This window comes from Phaenicophaeus curvirostris, chromosome W (assembly GCF_032191515.1).
Source record: "Phaenicophaeus curvirostris isolate KB17595 chromosome W, BPBGC_Pcur_1.0, whole genome shotgun sequence".
Taxonomy (NCBI): domain Eukaryota; kingdom Metazoa; phylum Chordata; class Aves; order Cuculiformes; family Cuculidae; genus Phaenicophaeus; species Phaenicophaeus curvirostris.
Window position 1 is genome coordinate 1,759,233 of NC_091430.1, and position 24,147 is coordinate 1,783,379.

General features: G+C 44.2%; 1 protein-coding gene across 1 annotated transcript in view; it reads right to left on the minus strand.

The window, feature by feature from the left end:
• Window positions 1–19,801, minus strand: part of LOC138732925 (ceramide transfer protein-like) — a 51,379-nt gene extending 31,578 nt beyond the window's left edge. Inside the window, exons 1-5 of the mRNA XM_069879706.1 lie at window positions 19,632–19,801; window positions 13,033–13,189; window positions 7,276–7,368; window positions 5,891–5,977; window positions 4,145–4,237 (exon numbers count right to left, since the gene is read on the minus strand). Of these exons, the coding sequence (XP_069735807.1) occupies window positions 4,145–4,237; window positions 5,891–5,977; window positions 7,276–7,368; window positions 13,033–13,074 (315 nt within the window). The 5' untranslated portion in view covers window positions 13,075–13,189; window positions 19,632–19,801. The remainder of the gene's footprint in view (window positions 1–4,144; window positions 4,238–5,890; window positions 5,978–7,275; window positions 7,369–13,032; window positions 13,190–19,631) is intronic.
• Window positions 19,802–24,147: the final 4,346 nt, after the last annotated feature.

Genomic DNA, 24,147 nt, shown 5'->3' on the forward strand with positions numbered 1-24,147 from the left:
CACCAACTTTTATACACCACGTTACAGTCTACGCGTAAAGTGCTTATTGGTCTGTGTCCACTACTCACACACTGATTGGTCAGCAGTTACTACGCGCTACGTGCCTATTGGTAGTGATTGCCAAGCATGCTCTGTTCTTGTTCCGCCTTGCGTTCAGCTGTACTACTTACTACATTACCCACCTTGCCTTGCTACAAGCCAACTTCCTCTAGGTGTCAAAGTTGTTCCGGGGTTGAGGTGCTGCCAAAATATCAAACCTTAAAGAGCCAGTGTCCTGATGCCCTTTCCTTCTTAACCAATCCTCTACACCACACCATTTACCGAAATGATGTTAATTGGTCTGTTTTAAGAATATATCTTGGGTATTGATGTGTTAGCAGGACAAACAGTTGAAACCTTAAATGGTGTCTCCTGCTTCAGAGCTTTGCAAGCAGAACTTGCTATTTGCTCTACAACCATCCTGCATAGATTCCTAAACTGGGATCCTATTGTGCTGCCTGTGCCAGCTAAAGTGGTAACTGTTAAACGATATCATGTTCGGGGAGGGGGGTGGGGAGGAAATTATTTCTACTCAGGCATGTCAAAAAAGTGGGAATTGTTAGGGAAAATATGAGTGTTTTTAATAAACCTATTAAATATTATAATAATACAAGTCAGGTAAGAATGTGGGCAATTTAAATATTTGGTTTACTACCTCTAGGTCATACTTCTTTCAGAATGGAGTCCATGTCATGCTCCATGCTCCCAACCTTTACCTGCAACACCTCGAGGTACCTATCTCTCTTCTCCCCTAGCTTCCAATCTATTAAGGACGAAGCTGGCTTTTATATGTTTGTTTTGTTTTTTCCTGCTTTTTTGCTTTATGCTAAATGCAGAGGGAGGAGGGGAATAGCAAAGAAAGAAGAGAATGAGGCATCCGCCAGGAGTGCAATCTAAACAGTTTAAGGCCTTTGGAATTGTTCACATTTAGCCCCCTGATTTCCCCTGAAAACTTGAAAGGCATTTTTAGTTTGGTTCTCTCCCTCTCTCTCCTGATAATGTTTCATTCCTCCTAATACAACATCTTTGAGACAACTTCCCCTTAGTTTTAGGGAAGGAGAGGTATTATCATTGCAGGTTTCAGAAGAGAGCAAATGCTGGTTTTCACTAACAAGCAATTATTTCTACTTAATCAAGTAATTGCAGTGTCTAAAACTGCCTTGTGCATACTACCTGTCCAAATCACGATCTACCTGCTGGTCAGTGTCTGTCAGCCTGCGCCTATTTTGGATACCACATTAGGCACAGAGTCAAGATTCACAGCTTCTTTCCTATTGAGGAGGCCACGCTATCACCTCTGGGTTCCTGGCAGACTACGGGAATGGTCTTGCAAAAATATTTGTAACCTCTACTCCATGCAGCCTTGGCCTGAACATAGAGTAGACAGTTCACTTTCAAACTATTTTAAAATCTGTTAGTTCTTCTTTAAAAGAGGAGAAAGTGATCTGCAAAACATCTGCAGCTTTTTAAGCCCATAACCTCCCACTCAACTGGCAGAGGCAAATCAATGCTTTTCTGAAGGCACACTGAAGAACCAGAATCCATCAGAATACATTTGTTTACACTTCTTAATCTTAAAAACAAAGCTTCAAGATTCTACTTGACCTTTTACAAGTACCAAAATTCCTTTGGTATGAATGAAGTCTAGAAATAAGTCCCATTTATTCAAAATGAAGATATTAGCTTGCCTTTCCAAAAGCCAAATCCTCAGCCACGGGACAGAGGCCAATTTCCTATTAATAAGGTCCACAGCAGATTGTCAACAAAAGGTGTGCTGCTTTTTTCTTCATGATCTCAGTTGTTTTTCACCTGCTTGTTCACTAGCAATGAAGCTCTAGAGCAGGTGGACCAATTTACTGATCTGGCAAATGTTTGTTCTAGGAAAATATGGGGGAAGGAGGGGGCAGAAGGCAGTAGGTTTCTTTTAAATTAGCAAGATCATCCTTTCTGCAGTGAGTCAGTTAACTTGAAACCACATCCTAAGGCAGTAGGTAGTAGCTTCTCTGTAGTATAATCCCTGCAGCTGCTGACAGCACCTTGACTCCATTTGACTTTGATCTTTAATGGCAATTTGCATTATTGTGATAAGGATCTGGTCAACCTCAGATTTGTTTTTAAACAGTTATGTTTTTTCAGCCACAATAGTGCTCTGATACTCAGATCCATATGGATCCACCAATGTTAACACATGCATTAGAGATGAAAATGAGAAGGTTCACATATTTTAATGACTCTGTTTCCCTTACATTGAACTGGCCATGTACCCATAGCCTGATAGACAACCAATTCTATCTTTAGAATCAAACTTGCTTTCTATTACTTAATTTCCCCCCTTCTCCCAAACAAAACCAAACTTGAATTACTGACGTGACTACTTGAGTACCAATAGATGAGCCTATTGGTGTTGTACAATATGATCTGCATATTTTTTCCCCTTGCAATAAGTTCAAATTCCAGAAATTAACTGACTGTGTTAGGTCAAGGAAAGTGTTGGGATTTCAGTCCAATAAGCAAGTCCATTAATGTTAGGGTTCTGCTCACAAAGCTGGTGGCAAGATCTGCAGGTAGTATGATTCCCGGTTCTGTTAATCAAAAGAAAATCCATTCCTTCTGTTTGAAAAAGCAGGTTGTTTGCAGTGTTAGACAATAATTATAAAAAAAAACCCAAAACAACAAACAAAACCTCAAAAACAGATCCTAGAAGGAAGACCCATATTCACAATCATATATGAACCACAGTAGAAGGAAACTAATGGCATGAATGCTATGTCTGAACAAATTTTTTTTGAAAATAAAGACCAAACATATGAATTCATTTATCTAATTCAACTCTAAACTATGAACTTCAGTGCAAGCATCTAGAGTAATTTTGTACATTATTGGAATATGTCACTATGGCTACATTCACATATTCAGGATGTCAGGCATTTTCTAAAGGATAATTTAATATATTTTGGAACTCTTCAGTAAAAATTCTCATGCTCACAATCACATTTGTTAAAAACATACTAAAAAACCCATATAAAACTAGTTGTAGAGGCAAAAAATGCTAATAGAGCACCTTAATATTTAGTATCTTAATGTCATTAGAAGTGACAAATTGTAAAGACACAACTAAACCTTTGATTTAAAAGCAAGAAAAACTATTCAATTTGAAGCAAAGACAATCTCCAGTCCACACAAAACAGGTGTTATTTTATTACTTCTATCATAATCAGAAATGCAAAATTTTCAAGTTGTAGGCATTTTTATTAAAGCTACTGAAATCAATCCAACAGTTTCACAATATTTAGTTCTCAGCAAAAGTGATATGCATGCAAGCAGAATGTAAAAAGACAACCATTTAGTATAGGCATAGAGAACTTTTTTTTTTTTGTCTCAACATCATAGCTTAAAGGAAGCAGTGAATTATGTAACAAAACCCCCCATGTTCTAGAGAAGAGGATGAAGTATAGCAAAGATCTGCAACCCCCACTCTACACATTAATACAGGCACTGACTAGATCAATGGAAGACATGGAGGAAGAGTGACTATAGGGATACTGGAGACAGACAAAGAAAAAACCAAGTAATCAGAACAATGGCACAAGAGATCATTCAGTACCAACTTGCAAGCACAAGATAATGAAGAAAAGGAAAATAGAAGCACGATGAGCAGGAAGCACAGCAGCGAATGTTGATTTCATGTACTTATTATGTATTATGCTTCCAGTGTAGCCCTAAGAGCATAGCGTAACACTAAAATAAGTCAACTGATTCTAATGCAAGAGACTGGATTTTTTTTTAATAAATTAAATGAATTTTGGTGAATGTATCTTAAAAACACTGAGGTGAGCAAGTTGAAATTCTTTTTCTTTTAATATCATCTCTAACTGACAGGCTTGATAAAAGTCAACTTTTTGAGCCAAGACAGAAAACAGCTCTTTTCCAATTCTAGCTACTTAACTTGAAAATGAATAAACCATTGAAAGTTATACTAGAAACACCTAAAAACATTAATACAATTTTCTAAAAAACTCCTATCTTACCTATCCACATAAAATATTATCTAGAAATATAAGTCAGTCCATTATTCAGAGGATCATGATAATGAGAAATACCTTACATTTTGGACAAATCTATGAGTCCCCACAGCAGAATATGCATCTCCAGAAGGTAGGGATGCTGGCCAGTGTAATCTGACCTTTTCACTTTGAGACTGCAACAAAATAGGTTTAATAGAGAGCTGGGGTTGTTTAGCCTGGAGAAGAGGAGGCTGAGGGGAGACGTCATTGCTCTCTATAACTACCTGAAAGGAGGTTGTAGAGAGGAGGGTGCTGGCCTCTTCTCCCAAGTGATGGGGGACAGGACAAGAGGGAATGGCCTCAAGCTCCGCCAAGGGAGATTTAGGCTGGACATTAGGAAAAAATTTTTCACAGAAAGGGTCATTGGGCACTGGAACAGGCTGCCCAGGGAGGTGGTTGAGTCACCTTCCCTGGAGGTGTTTAAGGGACGGGTGGACAAGGTGCTAAGGGGCATGGTTTAGTGGTTGATAGCAATGGTTGGACTTGATGATCCGGTGGGTCTCTTCCAACCTGGTTATTCTATGATTCTATGATTCTAATTATTGGTAGTCAGCTGCTACTTGAGTGGACTATGAAATGGAGAAGGCATCCTCAATCTATATAGTGACTCCAACAACTAATGCTGTCCATGGCAGACATGAAGTTGTCATCCTTCTCACAAAGTGAATGGGCCAGGAGACTGAATTACTGATTCATCTGTACTTCAAGGCGTATTTCCAGGTTAAGTAAAATAAATTGGCAGCATTAAGGATGTTGCATTCATGTAGTAGTACAACAGTCACTCAAAACTTTTACTCTCTGCTAAGAGACCCCAACACAAATAAACTCTGTTGGGTATTATATGTCCACTAGAAAGTCTTATACTTCTTAATCAAGTCATTATATTCACTGTGTTCATAAGCCTAAACTCTTTTAAAACAAAGGAGGTGCCACTTTGTTATTACCTCTCATTTTACACACTATTATATGTTCTCATGTTCTATATATTTCATCACATGCATATTATCCCTTTTTGATCCTTGTCACTGAAATGTGACCCTTGGTGACATCCAGCAGCAGGACGGTGAGTACTGCAGCAGGGTGACAACTTGTGGCAGTGGGGCGCTTGCCAGAGCTGGGGAAAGCCCAGAAAAAATCATGTGGGAGCGGGGCGAGTGGCTCTGGGCTTCTGACAACCAGAAGCAGCCGTTCCCGTGGTGCCTGACTTTCAGCAAACTGCTATGAGGTCTCCCCTCAGTCTCCTCTTCTCCAGGCTGAACAGACTAAGTGATTTCAGCCGCTCCTCATACAGCTTCCCCTTTACCAATTCCATACCCTCCTCTGGACACTCTCCGGTAGCTTTAGATCCTTTTTGTACTGCAGTGCCCCAAATTGTGCCCAGCACTCATGGTGGGCCCTCACCAGTGCAGAGCAGAGCAGGACAATCCCCTCCCTCACCTGGCTGGCGATGCCATGCTGGATGCACCCCAGGACACGGTTGCCCTCTTGGCTGCCAGGGCACTGCTGGCTCGTGTTCAACTTGCTGTCGATCAGCATCCCCAGATCCCTTTCCACAGGGCTGCTCTCCAGCCTCTCGCTCCCCAGTCTGTATGGACATCCAGGGTTGCTGTGTCCCAGAGGCAAAACCTGACACTTGCCCTTGTTAAACTCCATGTGGTTGGCGATTGCCCAGCTCTTCAGTTTGTTCAGATCCCTCAGCAGGGCCTCTCTGCCCTCAAGAGTGTCAAGAGCTCCCCCCAGTCTTCCATGAAGTGCCCATCATTAACACATTTTTCAAGTAGCAATACCTGTTCTTCCATTTTATCCTGTCTATCGAGAGCAGCTTCAACAGCATCAAAGAATTCTTCTTCGTTAATCAGACTATTAGGACCCTCCTAGAGCATAGGAAACAAAACTAGTTTAAAATTTTGGAGACATGAGAGTTCCACTTAAGTTTAATATTGGGTATTTATATATTATGCATATAACTGACAGAGTGACATTTCTTCCATAGATCTCAAATATTTTCACCAATATTGTTTGTTTACAATTAATCTGAAAATGCTACTTGTTAAAGGAAGTTATTTCCTTTAACTACAGTTTAGAGGTAGTTCTATAAATAAGCAAAAAAACCAACTGATTAACATTGTCAATATGCATTAGCTATGTTATTCTTTAGAAGGTAGTTTAAGAGCCTTAGAATTTTGTTGAGGAGTTTTTAGATCAAAATGGGCACGGATATTTAGACGTGCACAACCCAGCTTCTGCACCTGAATAAAGTTAGCCTAGTAAAAGAATTAGTCACTGTAGAGGACACGTTGCCTTTAAGGTTTTTCTCTGTATTATTAGAAAGTTGCTCTGCCTTGTACTCCTCTCACTTCTCACGGGAAGTTTTCCTCAGTAGTCCTTGACTTCTTATTTTTCACGGGAAGTTTTCCTCAGTAATCCTTGACTTGTTATTTTGTAGACCAGAGTGCTCACATAGCCGTTTATCATGGGAAAGCATAATACTGTAGGTAAACAATGATTGTTTATGGCTAAAGGAGAACTGACAAATCAGCTTGTAACACCACGGCTCGCCCCTGCTGAAGAGGGGTATAAATGTAATGTAAAATCTCAATAAAACGGATTCACTTGATCATATTGGTCGTGTGATGTCCCTATCCTCTGCAGAATTTGACTAAATAACCAGAGGAGGAAGCTACTAAAACATGCAATTTAACAGATGAAACAGAACCTAAAATCATTGAATTTATCAACACATTTCAAGTGGCAGTGACAAGTTAAAAATCAATTCAAGTTAAACTGCAGAGTCTAGGACTGTCTCTGCAGTCATGGTTTTCCTATGTGCATTACGTAAGAGTACAAAACTTGCATATGAGCAGCAGTATCAAATGTAAAAGGAAAATAATTAAAAAGTCAGTAGAAATATCTGTAAGCAAAATGCTTTAGACAAAAACAGAATAAGGAAGCCTGAGGTGAAGACAGACTTCTATTCTCAAAACCCGAAAGATTTAGTCTTCATTCCGTTTTAGTTTCCAAGAAAAAGAAGTGGCACGAACACACTTGCACAGCCAAAGACCTTGATTTACATGTGCATGCACGCACACGCACTCTCCTTCTCTCCTTTGGGAAACAAACCAATCTTTAAAAGTCCCAGAATTTTTAAAAATTTCAAAAGCACAATTTGTACCTCGTAGTCTGGCCCTCCAAAGTGGGACTTTTTCTTCACTTCTGTCACAGCATTTTCATATGCTTCTTCAATTCTTCTACTTTTCTCTGTCTCCTGTAAAATTACATGATCATTTGATGCAGCAAGAATGAATTGGCTGATAATAATCAGCATGCCAATAAATGGAATGACCAGTATAGTGCTCTTCCCCAAGTAACAATCACAAAGTTGCTGATTTTCTGATTTTATTCGCATACATGCATTATAAATGTGCCCATATACATGCATATATAATACAAAGCTTGGGGACCTAGCTACCTTGAGCATACCTTAAGTCATGTGGAAGAAACTAGATCAGCAAGCAAAATATGGTATCTAGTTTAAGCATAGCTATTCATAGTTTGTTGAGGGTCAGACTTGGTATCTGACAGGTCATATAAATGCTTTGATACAGATGCTTGGGCAGTGTTAACAAAGGGTGAAAAGTAAGACTGGTAGAAAGCTAACTCATTGAATGGAATGAGGTACTGGTGAATCATGGTATGTAAGCTTGTATCTATAATTAGCTGGCATAGGATCCACATGAATGATTTTCTGAACTCCACGCAGAGACTAATAACTCAACATCGTTCTCTTTTGGCAACTGGACACCACACACTACTTCTTGCAGATATAATTATTCAGCAACCTAATTTGAACTTTAATGATTCAGTGGAAAACCCTTAACAACACTGAAAGACTGAGTTTACCAACTGGGAATTTGGTGATAAGGCATACTCTGGAACACATACTTCCCAGGTTCTAAAGAAAAATTTGAAAAATAAAGCAACAGTTTTGGTGCAAAACAAAGTAGTAGCATATTTTTCTACAGGAAAATTCTTAGGAAAAAAGTAGCACTTAGATGAAGACAGTATTGCCTTTATCTGTGAATGTAGGCTTCTCCCTTCCTGGAACTATCAATCACAGGCGATAACTGCTAATACTTACGTTTCACAAAATGTTGCAAGTTTACCTATTTTGAAAGTAACTGAAGAGTCCCGAAGATGCATAAAGAATGACTGTAAGTCATTAAGAATACAGAAGTTTTACCAGAAAACTTGAAATGAAAAACAACCCCGTCCCCCAAAACAGAGTTCCGCTCCAAATGCCCACACTTTCTGTACTTCAATCTGCAAATTAGTGATAATTCACGTGCCAATAAACAACTCTCCAAATCTGCTAGCTTCTCTTGGCAACAACAACATATAAGGCAGAAATTGGGAAATTGTTTGATTGCACAGCAGAAAAATTACTGGTGAATTAAAATTCTGAAAAATGTAATGAGACATTTAAGTTACAATTGTAAAAGGTAAACAAAATAAACTACTCAAATATGTTAATCTTAAAGCAACATTCAGAAGATAAGTTTGCATCTTAATATCAATTAAGACCAAAGAAAACAAGAACAGAAAAATGTTGCTGCAGACAAGAAAAGCAACATCGAATCATAAAATCATAGAATAGTTAGGGTTGGAAGGGACCTTAAAGATCATCTGTTTCCAACCCCCCTGCCATGGGCAGGGACATACCACTGGATCAGGCTGCCTGAGGCCCCATCCAACCTGGCCTTGAACACCTCCAGGGATGGGGCAGCCACAACTTCCCTGGGCAACCTGTTCCAGTGTCTCACCACTCTCATGGAGAAGAAATTCTTCCTTATGTCTAGTCTAAATCTGCCCTTCTCCAGTTTATACCCATTCCTCCTTGTCCTATCACCACAAGCCTTTATGAATAGTCCCTCTCCAGCTTTCTTGTAGGTCCCTTTCAGGTATTGGAAGGTCGCTATAAGATCTCCTCGGAGCCTTCTCTTCTCCAGGCTGAACAAGCCCAACGCTTTCAGCCTGTCCTCGTATGGAAGGTGTTCCAGCCCTCAGATCATCTTTGCAGCCCTCCTCTGGACCCGTTCTAACAGTTCCATATCCTTCCTACGTTAAGGATTCCGGAACTAGACAGAGTACTCCAGACGATGTCTCACAAGAGAGGAACAGAGTGTGACATTTATGGGATGGAATCCTCTGTTGGTTGGGTTGGGGTCACCTCTCCTGTCTGCCCCTCCCTGCAGGTGCCACCCTTTTCCGCCCCTTTCCCTTACGGCTCCCCCAGCTCGAGGACGGCCTTGGTTTCCATAGGGATAAGTGTAAGCGGTGGCCTTTCTGCACACCAGTGCCCCGTGTTATCAGTTTGAGAGAGAAACGCTGTCTGAAAACATGCAGTTCACTCTCACAAATTGAAGTTACTCAGACAAGGCTTAGCTGAAAATTTAGAAACTGATTCTGCTTCAGCTCAAACCACAACATTCCACCCCTTATTCTGTACCATTTACATCATGCTCAGGTCAGAACTAGTTATATCTTCAAATATGCAAGCATAAATATAGATTGCTAATTCGTGATTTATCCACACAAGAGTTCGTTAAGTTCATGATCGCTGGTGTCCATCCACTGCTCAAACCAGAACACATCCCTAGAAAAAACCTGTGCTGGAGCAGGGGAAAAGTATGAAAGGGAAAGAGTGGCAGAGACTACCTCCAACTCTCCATTTCCCGCGCCCCCCCCCACGATGCTTGGGGCTAGCAAGCAGGGGATAGAGGGGGCTTCAGTGAAAGAATGAAGTTTAGACTGGGAAATTATAGAATCAGGTCAGTAGTTCCCAGGGTCATCTTTTCTACCCTTTCTAAAAATGGGGACAATGTCATCCTTCCAGTCTCCAGGGACTTCTCATGACTGCTGTGACTTTTCAAATATTATGGAGAGTGGCTTGGCCACCACATCGGCCAATTCCCTCAGGACTCTGGGATGCATCTCGCCAGGTCCCATAGACTTATGTATGTTCAGGTTCCTCAGGTGGTCACAAACCTGATCCCAGTCCCTGCCTTGTGGTCCATCCACTCGAGAGATATGGGAAGAGTGGTTGCCAGAGAAGACTGAGACAAAATGTTCTTCAGTCCCTCCCTCAGCCTTCTCCTCGTCTGTTGATACAAGGTCCCCAGTTTCATCCATCAGTTGGGGTACATTCTCTTTAACCTTCCTTTTTTGGGTGATGTACCTGTAGAAGCCCTGCTTGTTAGCCTTCACTTTCCTTGCTAAGTTCAGCTCCAGCTGTGCCTTGGCCTTCCTGACTCCACCCCTTCCCAAATGGGCAGCTTCTTTGTAGTCTTCCCAGGTTCCCTGTCTCTGCTTGCACTGCCTGTGCTGTTCCCTCTTGCTCTTCAGTTTGACCAGCAGGTCTCCACTCAGCCACACTGGTCTCTTCCCTTCCCTGCCTGATTTCCTGCATGGGGGGAGAAATGGGAGAAACAAGCTGTTTTAGAGTTTGGTTTTTTGCTTCCCACTAACTGTACCTATTTCAATCAGCAACAAATTGATTTTTCTCCAAGTTGAGACTGTTCTGCCATGACAAGAACTGCTAAGGAATCTCCCTGTCTTTTTTTTTGACCCATGAGCTTTCTAATCGTATTTTTCCCCCAGTCCTGCTGGATGGGCTGGTAAGCAGCTGGGTGGGCATTTGGCTGTTAGCCAAAGGTAACCCACCACAATTCTATATTATTTAATTCAATCAAAATCTCCTCTTCTAAAAGGCTAGCAATAAGAGGAATCCAAATAAAAAAGAGATTATGTTATATTAGAATTACAGTACTTCACCATGAGTGTGCTATAAACCCCAGAAAATTTCACTGACAAGTGTGACAAAGTTGCAGGTCTACCAAAGCAGAGCAACTTAAAATCTCCAAGTTTATAGAAGCTTTTGCTATTTTAATTTCTGGGAAACCAAGTCCAAATAAGCTTGTGACCCTCTTTAAAATGTATTTCCTCATGCTGTATGAGGTATCAGTCACATGAGACTCAAAGTGAAATTTAGCGTTCAGTTTGTTAACCGCTTGCAGCTAAAAGCAAGCGCTTTAAAGTTATTCCACAGAAGAAGAAAAATGTGATAAATAACTAATCTAAACCAATTAAAATTCTGTGTTAACATATTATTCTATATTAACATGTACTAACCTACTGACAAGAACAAATTCACTTCATCCATGCACTAAGCAAAGTCTGATCAGCAAGTGGACTGTGTTTACTCAGCCTGGAGAAGAGAAGGCTTTTGGGGGCGGGACTTAATAATAGCTTTCCAATACATCCAAGCAGATCATCAAGAAACTGAACCAGGCTCTTCACAGCAGTCTGTAGTAGGAAGATGCAAAACAATAGGCAACTCCAGAGCCTCAACATCCTTCTTGTGGTGAGGGGCCCAGAAGTGAACACAGTATTCGAGGTGCAGTCTCACCAGTGCCGAGTACAGAGGGAGAATAACCTCCCTTGACCTGCTGGCCATGCAGTTTCTGATAAAAGCCAAGATGCCATTGGCCTTCTTGGCCACCTGGGCACACTGCTGGCTCATGTTCAGTCGGCTGTCAACCAACACCCCCAGGTCCTTCTCCTCCAGGCAGCTTTCTAGACAGACTTCTCCTAGTCTGTAGCACTGCATAGGGTTGTTGTGCCCCAAGTGCAGGACCCGGCATTTGGCCTTGTTAAACCTCATGCCATTGGACTCAGCCCAGCGGTCCAGCCTGTCCAGATCCCTTTGCAGAGCCTCCCTACTCTCCAGCAGATGGACAGTTCCACCCAGCTTAGTGTCATCCGCAAACTTGCTAAGGGTGCACTCAATGCCTTCATCCCGGTCATTGATAAAGACACTGAACAGGGCTGGACCCAGCACTGAGCCCTGGGGAACCCCACTTGTCACTGGCCTCCAGCTGGAGTTAACTCCATTTACAACCACTCTCTGGGCCCGGCCATCCAACCAGTTTTCCACCCAGGAGAGTGTGAGCCTGTCCAGGCCAGAGCCTGACAGTTTCTCAAGCAGAATGCTGTGAGAAACTGTGTCAAAGGCTTCACTGACGTCCAAGAAGATACATCCACAGCCTTTCCCTCATCCAGTAGGCCGGTCACCTTGTCATAGGCAGCGATCAGGTTAGTTTGGCAGGACCTTCCCAGTCAGCCAGGACTGCTGGAAGATGATGGAAATGGGTTTGGAAAGCAGGTCCGCCAGCTCCCTCAACACTCTTGGGTGGATCCCATCTGGCCCCACAGACTTGTGAGTGTCTAATTGGGCAAGCAAGTCTCTTCTCAAGAGAAGACACTGCTCCTTATGTGTTGCTATAGTAGTGGAGTGGGCTTACCATGAATTGTCACTGCCATTAGAATAACAGATACTATAATACCATGTACTCCCCTAAAAAATTAACCAATTGGTATAAAACATGACATAAATTAATCTTATCAGTCTCCTAAAGGCAAATGAAATAATTGTATCCTAGACCTTTAAAGTCAGAACTGGTTGTTCTCCCCAGTACTGTCACCATCTCATCACAATTAAAACATTTCAGAGTTTTGCATATCATCTTGCAAACATAGATAATTAGGTCTTTTTTGAAGGCTGCAAGCAATACACTTACTGTAGAATACTATCAGGTTCTTTATAGATATAAAAATTACAGGAATACTATCTGAACAAGGGCTGGGAAAAGAAAGAATATGATGAATGCTACTGTATCACCAACAGTGAGGATGAGGTTTTAACATTTTATAAGAGAAATAAATAATGAAAGCACCTAAAATTAATAAATGCTGCACATAAAAACAAAAGCAATATCTGGAATAAAAAAGTTAAAACCAGCTAACTGGAAATTTCAATTTCAAGCTAAAGAAAACTTTTTTTTCAACAGAAGTAAAATGAAAATGATCTTACCTTATCTAGTCTTTTTTGCCAGCTTTCTTCTCGTTTTACCATAAGCTCAACACAATGAGAGAGTGTAGCAAGGATTCCAGCAGTAGTTGCCTTAAAAGTTGTAGCTTCTCCTTTAAAGTCTATGCCATTAATTCCTTTGGGTGCCACACGTAGAATGCTAAAACCAAACATGAATCATTCAGTTATAGTTGCCTCTAACTCAAACAAGCATTTTACATGTATGCTTTGTATTACAATTGATTGAAGAAAATAGACTGGCTAGAAAGTTAATTTAAAAATAAAAATTAAAAGCACTAATAATTTTCAGCTATCCATAGGATAAGGAAAGAGGTTCAAAAGGAGGAATGCATCCCTTCAGCTTCATCTTGCTATATCGTATTTCAAGTCTGCATGTAATGCTGTATTCTGCTGCACTCTGCAAATCATGTGGGTGGAGGGAACAGGAATACTTTGTAACAATAGCAGTTTGACAGCTTGAAGTAGGGCTAATTCACAGAATCACAGAATCACAGAATAACCAGGTTGGAAGAGACCCACCGGATCATCGAGTCCAACCGTTCCTATCAAACACTAAACCATATCCCTCAGCACCTCGTCCACCCGTACCTTAAACACCTCCAGGGAAGGTGAATCAACCACCTCCCTGGGCAGCCTGTTCCACTGCCCAATGACCCTTTTTGTAAAGAATTGTTTCCTAATGTCCAGCCTAAACCTCCCCTGGCGGAGCTTGAGGCCATTCCCTCTTGTCCTGTCCCCTGTCACTTGGAAGAAGAGGCCATCACCCTCCTCTCTACAACCTCCTTTCAGGTAGTTGTAGAGAGCAATGAGGTCTCCCCTCAGCCTCCTCTTCTCCAGGCTAAACAATCCCAGCTCTCTTAGCCGCTCCTCATAAGGCCTGTTCTCCAGCCCCTTCACCAGCTTGGTTGCTCTTCTCTGGACTCGCTCCAGAGCCTCAACATCCTTCTTGTGGTGAGGGGCCCAGAAATGAACACAGTATTCGAGGAGCGGTCTCACCAGTGCCGAGTACAGAGGGAGGATAACCTCCCTGGACCTGCTGGTCACGCCGTTTCTGATACAAGCCAAGATGCCATTGGCCTTCTTGGCCACCTGGGCCACTGCTGGCTCATGTTCAGTCGGCTGTCAACCAACACCCCCAGGTCCCTCTCCTCCAGGCAGCTTTCTAGACAGACTTCTCCTAGTCTGTAGCACTGCATAGGGTTGTTGTGCCCCAAGTGCAGGACCTGGCATTTGGCCTTGTTAAACCTCATGCCATTGGACTCAGCCCAGCGGTCCAGCCTGTCCAGATCCCTTTGCAGAGTTTCCCTACCCTCCAGCAGATCAACACTTCCACCCAGCTTAGTGTTGCCTGCAAACTTGCTAAGGGTGCACTCGATGCCTTCATCCAGGTCATTGATGAAGACATTGAACAGGGCTGGACCCAGCACTGAGCCCTGGGGAACCCCACTTGTCACTGGCCTCCAGCTGGATTTCACACCATTTCCCACCACTCTCTGGGCCCGGCCATCCAACCAGTTTTCCACCCAGGAGAGTGTGCGCCTGTCCAGGCCAGAGCCTGACAGTTTCTCAAGCAGAACGCTGTGAGAAACTGTGTCAAAGGCTTTACTGAAGTCCAGGAAGATACATCCACAGCCTTTCCCTCATCCAGCAGCCGAGTCACTTTGTCATAGAAGGCGATCAGGTTAGTTTGGCAGGACCTGCCATTTGTGAACCCATGCTGACTGGGCCTGATCACCCGGTTCTCTTGCATGTGCTTCATGATAGCACTCAAGATCACCTGCTCCATGACTTTCCCTGGCACTGAGGTCAGACTGACAGGCCTGTAGTTCCCTGGATCCTCCCTGCGACCCTTCTTGTAGATGGGCACAACATCAGCCAGCCTCCAGTCCAGTGGGACTTCCCCAGTCTTCCAGGACTGTTGGAAGATGATGGAAAGGGGTTTGGCCAGCACATCCGCCAGCTCCTTCAGTACCCTTGGGTGAATCCCGTCTGGCCCCATAGACTTGTGGGTGTCTAGTTGGGCTAACAAGGCTCTGACCACCTCCTCTTGGATCACGGGAGCCTCATTATGCTCCTCTAGCTCCTGGGTTTGTACACAGACGGAACGACCCTCCTTACAACTAAAGACTGAGGCAAAGAAGGCATTAAGTACCTCAGCCTTTTCCTCATCCCCTGTCACTGTTGCTCCTTCTGTGTCCAATAGGGACTGTATGGTCTCCCTAGTCCTCCTTTTATTATTTATATATTTGTAGAAAGATTTTTTGTTATCTTTCACAGACTTGGCCAATCCAATTTCTAGCTGAGCCTTAGCCCTCCTGATTTTTTCCCTACACAATCTCACTTCCCTCCTGTAGTCCACCCAAGAGGCCTGTCCCTTCTTCCAGAGCCCATAAACATTTCTCTTCTTCTTGATATCCCTCAAGATCTCTCTATTCAACCAAGCTGGCTTTCTCCCCTGACGGCTTTTTTTAAGGAACACGGGGATGGCTTTCTCCTGAGCTGCTAGGACCACCCTTTTGAAGATCTCCCAGCCCTCCTGGGCTCCCTTGCCCTTGAGTACTGTCTCCCATGAGACTTTGCCAACCAGCCTTCCGAAGAGATCAAAGTCTGCCCTCTGGAAATTTAATGTTACCGTCTTGCTAAACACCCTCTTCACTTCACCTAGAACAGAAAACCCTATCATCTCATGGTCGCTTAGTCCTAGGCATCTACCTACTGCCACATCCCCCACAAGGCCTTCTCTGTTCACAAACAGCAGGTCCAGGAGGGCACCCTCCCTTGTTGGTTCATTCACCAACTGTGCGAGGAAGTTGTCTCCCACGCACTCCAGGAACCTCCTAGACTGCTTCTTTTCTGCTGTATTGTACACCCAGCAGATATCAGGCAGATTGAAGTCTCCCACAAGAATGAGAGGCATGGATCTAGAGATTGACCGCAGCTGTTTATAGAAGAGCTCATCAGCTGCTTCTCCTTGGCTGGGTGGTCTGTAACAGACTCCCATCACAAAATCTGCCTTCTGGTGGGCTCCTCTGATTTTGACCCACAGGCACTCAACCTCCTGATGGCCACAATCCATCTCAATGGAGTCCAAGTCCTCCCTTACAAAGAGGGCTACCCCGCCTCCTCTCCTACCCTTCCTGTCCCGCCTGAAAAGCTTATACCCCACCATAAGCCGTACTCCAGTTATATGAGTCGTCCCACCACGTTTCCGTGATGGCAACGACATCATAGGCCCCTTGCCCTACGACAGCTTCCAGCTCTTCCTTCTTATTCCCCATGCTGCGTGCATTGGTGTAAATGCACTTCAGCTGAGCTGCCGAGCCTTCAGCCCTCCTAGAGGGAACAGGGTTCGTTCCCAACTGCCTGGTAACTGGAGTAGCTAGCTAGTAGATGCAGAGTGCCTGCATCTCCCTTAGCACCCCGAGGTGTGTTCTCCCCAACTTTTTGTGTGGTGAGGTACTGGTGGTCCTCACCCGCACACCCTCTCCCAGTCGCCAATTCCCCATGTCCAGGCTCGTTCATGTCTAGCCTGGGCTCAACCCCCTCCCCCTTCACATCTAGTTTAAAGCTCGATTTATGAGCTTGGCTAGGTTTCTCGAAAGGTCTTTAGTTACCCTAGGAGACCCACGTGTCCCGTCCTTAGCGAGAAAGCCTGGGGGTGCGTGAGCCATCCCACGATCAAAGAAGCCAAAGCCCCTCTCCTCACACCAGGCTCAGAGCCAGGTATTAATCGAATTCTTCTTCCTGGCTTCCCACTCCTCTCTATTTAGTCATGGGATGGAGCAGAATACTACTTGTGCCCCAGAGCCCTCCATCACTTTCCCAATGGCCCTGAAGTCATTCTTGATGGTTTTGGCCTTTTTGTTTGCTAAAGCATCGTTACCAGTTTGGACTACTATCAGAGGATAGTAGTCTGTCTCGTGGACCAGGGAAGGAAGTCTTCTAGCTACCTCCTTCCCTGATGCCCCCGGTAAGCAGCAGGCCTCTCTGTGGAGTGGGTCCGGTCTGCAGATGGGTCCCTATGTTCCTTTTAGGAGGGAACCCCCTTTGACAATCACCCTCCTCTTCTTGTTAATGGAGGATGTTTTTATCTTTTTCTGAGAATGGTGCAGCCTAGGGAAGGATTCTAGGCTGTGGGAACCATCATCCTCATCCTCAGGGTTAGATTCCACCTGCAGAACCTGATACTTGTTCGCCAGGGGGATCTGGGGCTTTGCTGTCTGGGTGAGGGGAGCAGGTTTCCTTCCTCTGGCAGGAACTTCCTGCCACTCCCCATCTCTTGTTCCCCCAACCATGCAGTTTGCAGGTGGATGATGTTCGGACACACCAGCCCCAGCAGGCTGCTGAGTTAGTGAGAGGGCCCTGCTCCACTGGTCAATCTCCCTCTCACACTCCCTGATGGTCCTCAGCCTCTTCACCTCCTCTCTTAGCTCCTTCACCATGTGAAGGAGTTCCCCTACTCGAGCGCAGCTTTCACAAGTGGGGCCAGGACCAGAGGCACGAGCTGGTGTGGGAGGGGGGCACTGCCTGCAGCCCAGGGTCTGGGTAGCTGCATGCGCCCACTGTGGCTCTGTCTGGGTGGCAGCATCCATCCTGCCTGCTGCAGCACGGGAGGCAGCTTTAACCTTGGAGTGCAAGTCTTATGCGGAGCAACAAAGGGAACTGGAGTTCTTTAGCCTGGAGAAGAGGAGGCTGAGTGGGGACTTCATCACTGTTTACAACTGCATGAAAGGAATTTGTAGAGAGGTGGATGTTGGTCTCTTCTCCCAAGTGACAGGCGATAGGACAAGAGGGAATGGCATCAAACTGCGCCAGGAGAGGTTTAGACTGGACAACAGGACCTATTTCTTCACCAAGAGTGTTCTCAGGCTGTCCTGGGAGGTGGTTGAGTCCCCATCCCTGGAGGTGTTTAGATGTGGTGCTTGGGGATATGGTTTAGTAGTGGACAGGGACGGCTGGCCTTGATGATCTCAAAGGTCTTTTCCAACCAAATGATTCGTTGATTCTATGATGGTAAGAACCTTATCTCAGTGTTACAACTGGATAAGCAGGGAGCCACAATTGAGCAACTACCTGGTCTTTTATACTAGGAAGTTCTCAAAGAAGTGGAATAGTACTTATCTACTATTTTCTCACTAGCAAAAGTTTCAGGCTGCCAGAAAAAATGTGGGGATCAATATAAGTGCCTCAGGATAGTGCAAGAATACAAGAAGCCGTTCTCTTGGATGAGCAATTCAGACATTTGTAGATATGCAGACATACACACCTGAGTGTGCACTTAGTGCTCTAGCTGCAGCCAATACATCTCAGAAGCATTCATTATGGCAGAACCTTTGCCTCTTTAAAATAATGTATTATTCTTATCAAAACTAATATCCTATTGTTTTTCGAAATAAAGATAAGAGATACAGCGGTAAACTAACTTGCATTCGTTGTATGGGGTAAATAGAATCATAGAATCATAGAATAGTTAGGGTTGGAAGGGACCTTAAAGATCATCTAGTTCCAACCCCCCTGCCATGGGCAGGGACATCCCACTAGATCAGGTTACCCAAGGCCCCATCCAACCTGGCCTTAAATACCTCCAGGGATGGGGCAGCCACAGCTTCCCTGGGCAACCTGTTCGAGTGCCTCACTGTTGCGAGAGAGACGGCCAGAGTCAAGACCACACCCAATATGAGTTTAGAATCTTGCTCCGTTTATTACGTGTCTTCCACCAATTTTTATACACTGTGTTACAGTCTACGCGTAAGGTGCCTATTGGTCTGTGTCCACTATTCACGCACTAATTGGTTAGCAGTTACTACGTGCTAGGTGCCCATTGGTAGCAGTTGCCAAGCATGCTCTGTTCTTGTTCCTGCCTTGCGGTTAGCTGTACTACTTACTACATTACCCACTTCGCCTTGCTACAAGCCAACTTCCTCTAAATGTCAATGTTATTCTAAGATTGAGGCACTGCCACAATATCAAGCCTTAAAGAGCCAGCGTCCTGATGCCCTTTCCTTCTTAACCAATCCTCTACACTTCACCACTCTCACAGTGAAGAAATTCTTCCTTATGTCTAGTCTAAATCTGCCCTTTTCCAGTTTATACCCATTCCCCCTTGTCCTATCACCACAAGCCTTTATGAATAGGTCCTCTCCAGCTTTCATTGTAGGTCCCTTTCAGGTATTGGAAGGTCGCTATAAGATCTCCTCAGAGCCTTCTCTTCTCCAGGCTGAACAAGCCCAACTCTTTCAGCCTGTCCTCGTATGGAAGGTGCTCCGGCTCTCTGTTCATCTTAGTAGCCCTCCTCTGGACCCATTCCAAATATTGTTCCATAAAATCAAATGCTTAAAAGAACATTTCTTTAATAGAGTTGACAACTGCAGGTTAAGCAGATTTTTATGGGAATCCAACTTCTGGAGTGAAAATAGCTAACACTGTTTATACAGAAATACCTATGATTGATCCCATTACTAAAGGAGTAAGTTTAAAATACTTATTGATATGGTATCAAATGCTATAGTAACTATTACTTCAACAGCTATTACTGTGTAAAAAGTAAAAATCTATGGAAATAAGAGTTTTTAAGAGTTTACCTTTATCCCTCTGGAGTTCATCTTTGGAAATTGCATCTGCACAAGCATCAAAGTATTTCTGTAAAGTATCAACTTGTCTACACAAGATGTCTCTGAAGGTTTCCATTTCTGCAAGTTTCTCGCATAAGCTATGGCCCTTCTGAAAATACAAGAGAAAAAAGCCTACTCAGGAATTGTTAATCACAATAAATAAATAAATAAAAAAGATTCCTGCAAATATGAAGAACAAATCCCAGAATCCCAGCATGGTGGGGGGGCACTGGCTAGGCCCTCTGGAGCTCTTCCAGTCCAACCTCCCTGCTAAAGCAGGGGCGCCTACAGCAGGTTGCACAGGAGCATGTCCAGGCGGGTTTGAATATCTCCAGAGAAGGAGACTCCACACCCTCTCTGGGCAGCCTGGTCCAGTGCTCTGTCACCTTCGCAGTGAAGTGGAACTTCCCTCGCGGTCAGGTGGAACTTCCCATGCTCCAGTTTGTGCCCAGTGCCCCTTGTCCTGTTGCTGGGCACTATTGAGAAGAGTCTGGCCCCATTCTCTTGATGCCCACCCTTTAGATATTTATAAGCACTGATAAAGTCCCCTCTCAGTCTTCTCTTCTCCAGGCTAGACAGTCCCAGGTCTCTCAGCCTCACCTCATAAGAGACATGCTCCAGTCCCCTCATCATCTCTGTGGCCTCCGCTGGACTCTCCAGTAGCTCCTTGTCTGTTTTGAACTGGGAAGCCCAGAACTGGACACAGGACTCCAAATGGGGTCCTCACTAGGGCAGAGTAGAGGGGGAGGAGAACCTCCCTCTCCCTGATGGCCATGCTCTTCTTAATGCACCCCAGGATTCCATTGGCCTTGAGGACACACTGCTGGCTCATGGTTAGCTGCTTGTCCACCTGGGCTCCCAGGTCCTTCTCCACAGAGCTGCTTTCCAGATGGTCAACCCATGACCTGTATTGGTGCATGGGGTTGTTCCTCCCAAGGTGCAGGACCCTGCACTTGCCTTTGTTGACCTTCATTAGGTTCCTCTCTGCCCAACACTCCAGCCTGTCCAGGTATCACTGAATGGCAGCACAGCCTTCTGGTGGATCAGCTGCTTCTCCCAGTTTTGTGTCATCAGCAAATTTGCTGATGGTGCGCTCTGTGCCCTCATGCAGGTCACTGATGAATATGTTGACCAAGACTGGGCCCGGTATCGACTCCTGGGGAACACCACTGGCCACAGGCTTCCAACTAGGCTCTGCACTGCTGATGACAACCCTTTGAGCTCTGCCATCTAGACATTTCTCAATCCACCTCACTGTCCACTCATCTAACCCACACTTCCTAAGCTTACCTATGAGGATGTTGTGGGAGACAGTGTCAAAAGCCTTGTTGAAGTCGAGGTAGACACCATCCACTGCTCTCCCCTCATCTACCCAGCCAGTCATGACACCATAGAAGGCCGGCAGATTGGTCAAGCATGATTTCCCCTTGGTGAACCCATGTTGACCACTCCCAATAACCTTCTTTTTCTCCATATGCTTAGAGATGACATCCAGGATGAGCTGTTCCATCACCTTTCCGGGGATGGAGGTGAGGCTGAATGGCCTGTAGTTTCCCGGGTCCTCCTCCTTACCCTGTTTGAAGCCTGGAGTGACATTGGCTTTTCTCCAGTCCTCAGGCACTTCTGCTGTACTCCATGACAGAATCATAGAATCATAGAATCACTAGGTTGGAAAGGACCCACTGGATCATTGAGTCCAACCATTCCTATCAATCACTAAACCATGCCCCTCAAAGGTGATCTTTCAAAGGTGATGGATAATGGCTTAGCAATAACATCTGCCAGCTCCCTTGGCACTCGTGGGTGCATCCCATCCAGGGCCCATGGATTTGCGGGTGTCCAGTTTGCCTAAATGATCTCTAGTCTGATCCTCCGTCACCAGGGCAGCCACCTCATTCAGCAGCAGGCTCACATTTTCCCTAATCTTCCTTTTGCTACTGATGTACTTAAAGAAGCCCTTCTTGTTGTCCCTTGTCAGGTTTAATTCCAAATGGATCTCAGCCTTCCTCATTGCATCCCTGCACACTCTGACAGCGTTCATATATTCCTCCCAAGTGGCCAGTCCCTTTTTCCACATTCGGCAAAATTCCTTCTTCCAGTTGAGTTTTTCCAGGAACTCCTTGCTCATCTATGCTGGTGTCCTGCCTCCTTTGCTTGATTTCATACTCCTATGGATGCATCGACCTTGAGCCTGGAGGAAGAAGTGCTTGAATATTGCCCAGCTCTCTTGGACCCCCTACCTTATGGAGCCCTATCCCATGGGGATTCCTTCAAGTAAGACTCTGAAGAGGCTAAACTTAGCTCTCCTGAAGTCCAGTTTTGTAATCCTGCTTATTGCCATGCTTCTTCCATGCAGGATCCTGAATTCCACCATCTTGTGGTCACTGCAGCCAAGGCTGCCCCAAACTTTCACATCCCCAATCAGATCTTCTTTGTTTGTTACTACAAGGTCCAGCAGCACACCCCTTCTCTTCAGCTCCTTCACCACCTGTGTCAAGAAGTTTTCATGCATGCTCTGCAGGAATCTCTTGGACTGTGCGTGCCTGGCTGTATTATCTTTCCAGCAAATATCCGGGTGATTGAAGTCCCCCATGAGAACCAGGGCCTTATGATCAAGAGGCTACTTCCAGTTGTCTGTAGAAGGCCTCGTCGACCTCCTCTTCCTGGTCATGTGGCCTGTAGTAAACACCCACAACGAATTCTTCAAGTACACTAATGACATTTCAGATATCAGCAACTGTGAAATACTGTTAATGTTAGAACAACATAAGAAACTGTATAAAAGTGTTTCTTACTCATTTTGTCCACTGGTCTGAAATTTTCCTCTTCACTGCATCTGCTACTATAGAACATTCAGTAAAAGCTTATTAAAAACACAGTCTTGCATGCTACCAGGTTTACAACTATTTGTCTGAAAACAATCAGTTCTAGTTTAAGATCTTAGTTCTAATCTTTACTCCCTCCTTTCTTGTACTGCTCCTCTTCTGCTCTCCCAGAAGTACAGCCCACCAAAGTGAAATATTTATACACATGAAACAAGGAAATCCATCATTTGTCAGTCAATATTAATCAAATTTGTTAAGTCAAACAATCAGCATTTCCTTTTATTTAGAAGTCCTGATATTCTCAGAAGTATGCTAGGAAAGGTTAATAAATCCTCTCACAGTTTTGATTTTCTTGCCATTCAAAAATGACACCATGGTTTAAGAGGGACAACTGCACAGATGCATGAAGAAGCTTCCTGTACAATCTGTTCATCATCACATGCTGAATTACTAACACTTATAATAAAACAAAGATTTGGGTTTATTTTTCCTGTAATTGTATGAATAAGTCTTTACATAGCTTATTTCCTTTCCAGCTGTGTGCCGGAGTTAAGATGCTGGAGTGGGAGGCAGACCCCGAGTAAGGGGGCACGCGAAGGGGGTTGATACAATGGTCTTGATGTCTTAGGGACTTTCCAGCGCTGAGTTCCGTGTTTTTGTTTTGTACCTCCTTCTTTCAACATACCAAGGTCAGTTTAAGGAGGAACGCCAGGCCTAGTCACAAGTGTTGAACCCTGGATTGTTCATTGCTATTAAATCATGTCCTCGGTCGTCGAGCCATTCTTCCACAGCTGTGTGTGTTATTGTTCTGGTTTGAGCTAGCTCTAAGCTAAGCCTCATCTACCTAACTTAATTTTCTGAAAGTCAACTGCATGTTTTCAGATAGTGTCTGTCTCTAGAAGTAATAATGCTTAAAATGATGATTATCACCAAAGCAACAGGCCACTGGTGTGCAGAAAGGCCACCGCTTACCCTTATCCCTATGGAAACCAAGGCCGTCCTCGAGCTGGTGGAGCCGTAAGGGAAAGGGGCAGAAAAGGGTGACACCTGCAGGGAGGAGCAGACAGGAGAGGTGACCCCAACCCAACCAACAGAGGATTCCATCCCATAGACGTCATACTCGGGATAAAACTGAAGGATCAGGAGAGTGTCACTCTCTTCTGTGATGGCCATTGTCCAGAGAGGACCTCAGCTGTCTGTTTACCCCTGTTCTCAGATCTGGGCATTGCTGAATCCAGTTCCTGAGCCCAGCTCCCACCTGCCACTGAGTCCAGCCCGGGAACTTTCCCTGTGCCTGCTTTGCAGTGTCTGTGGTGACAAGTCATTAGACGGTTCGATTTTGTATATTTTATTATTTTCCTTACAATTAGTATTTTGTTTATTATTATCATTGTTTCATTAACGCTGTTTTAGTTTCCAACCTACAAGTCTCTCTCTCATTTCCCTTTGCCCTTTCTCGGGCAAAAATCAAACCACATACAAAACTAGAGTGCTGAGGCTTTTAATAAAAAAACCAACCAAACAAACAAGAAACATGAAAGTAACAGGAAATTTAATGTCATCTTCTCTAAAATCAGCCCATTTGTTTCTTGTCTTGTACTTTTGTGGAAAAATTGAAAATGGCATAGGCTTTGGGAAGGCAGGAAAGTGCTGATAAATTA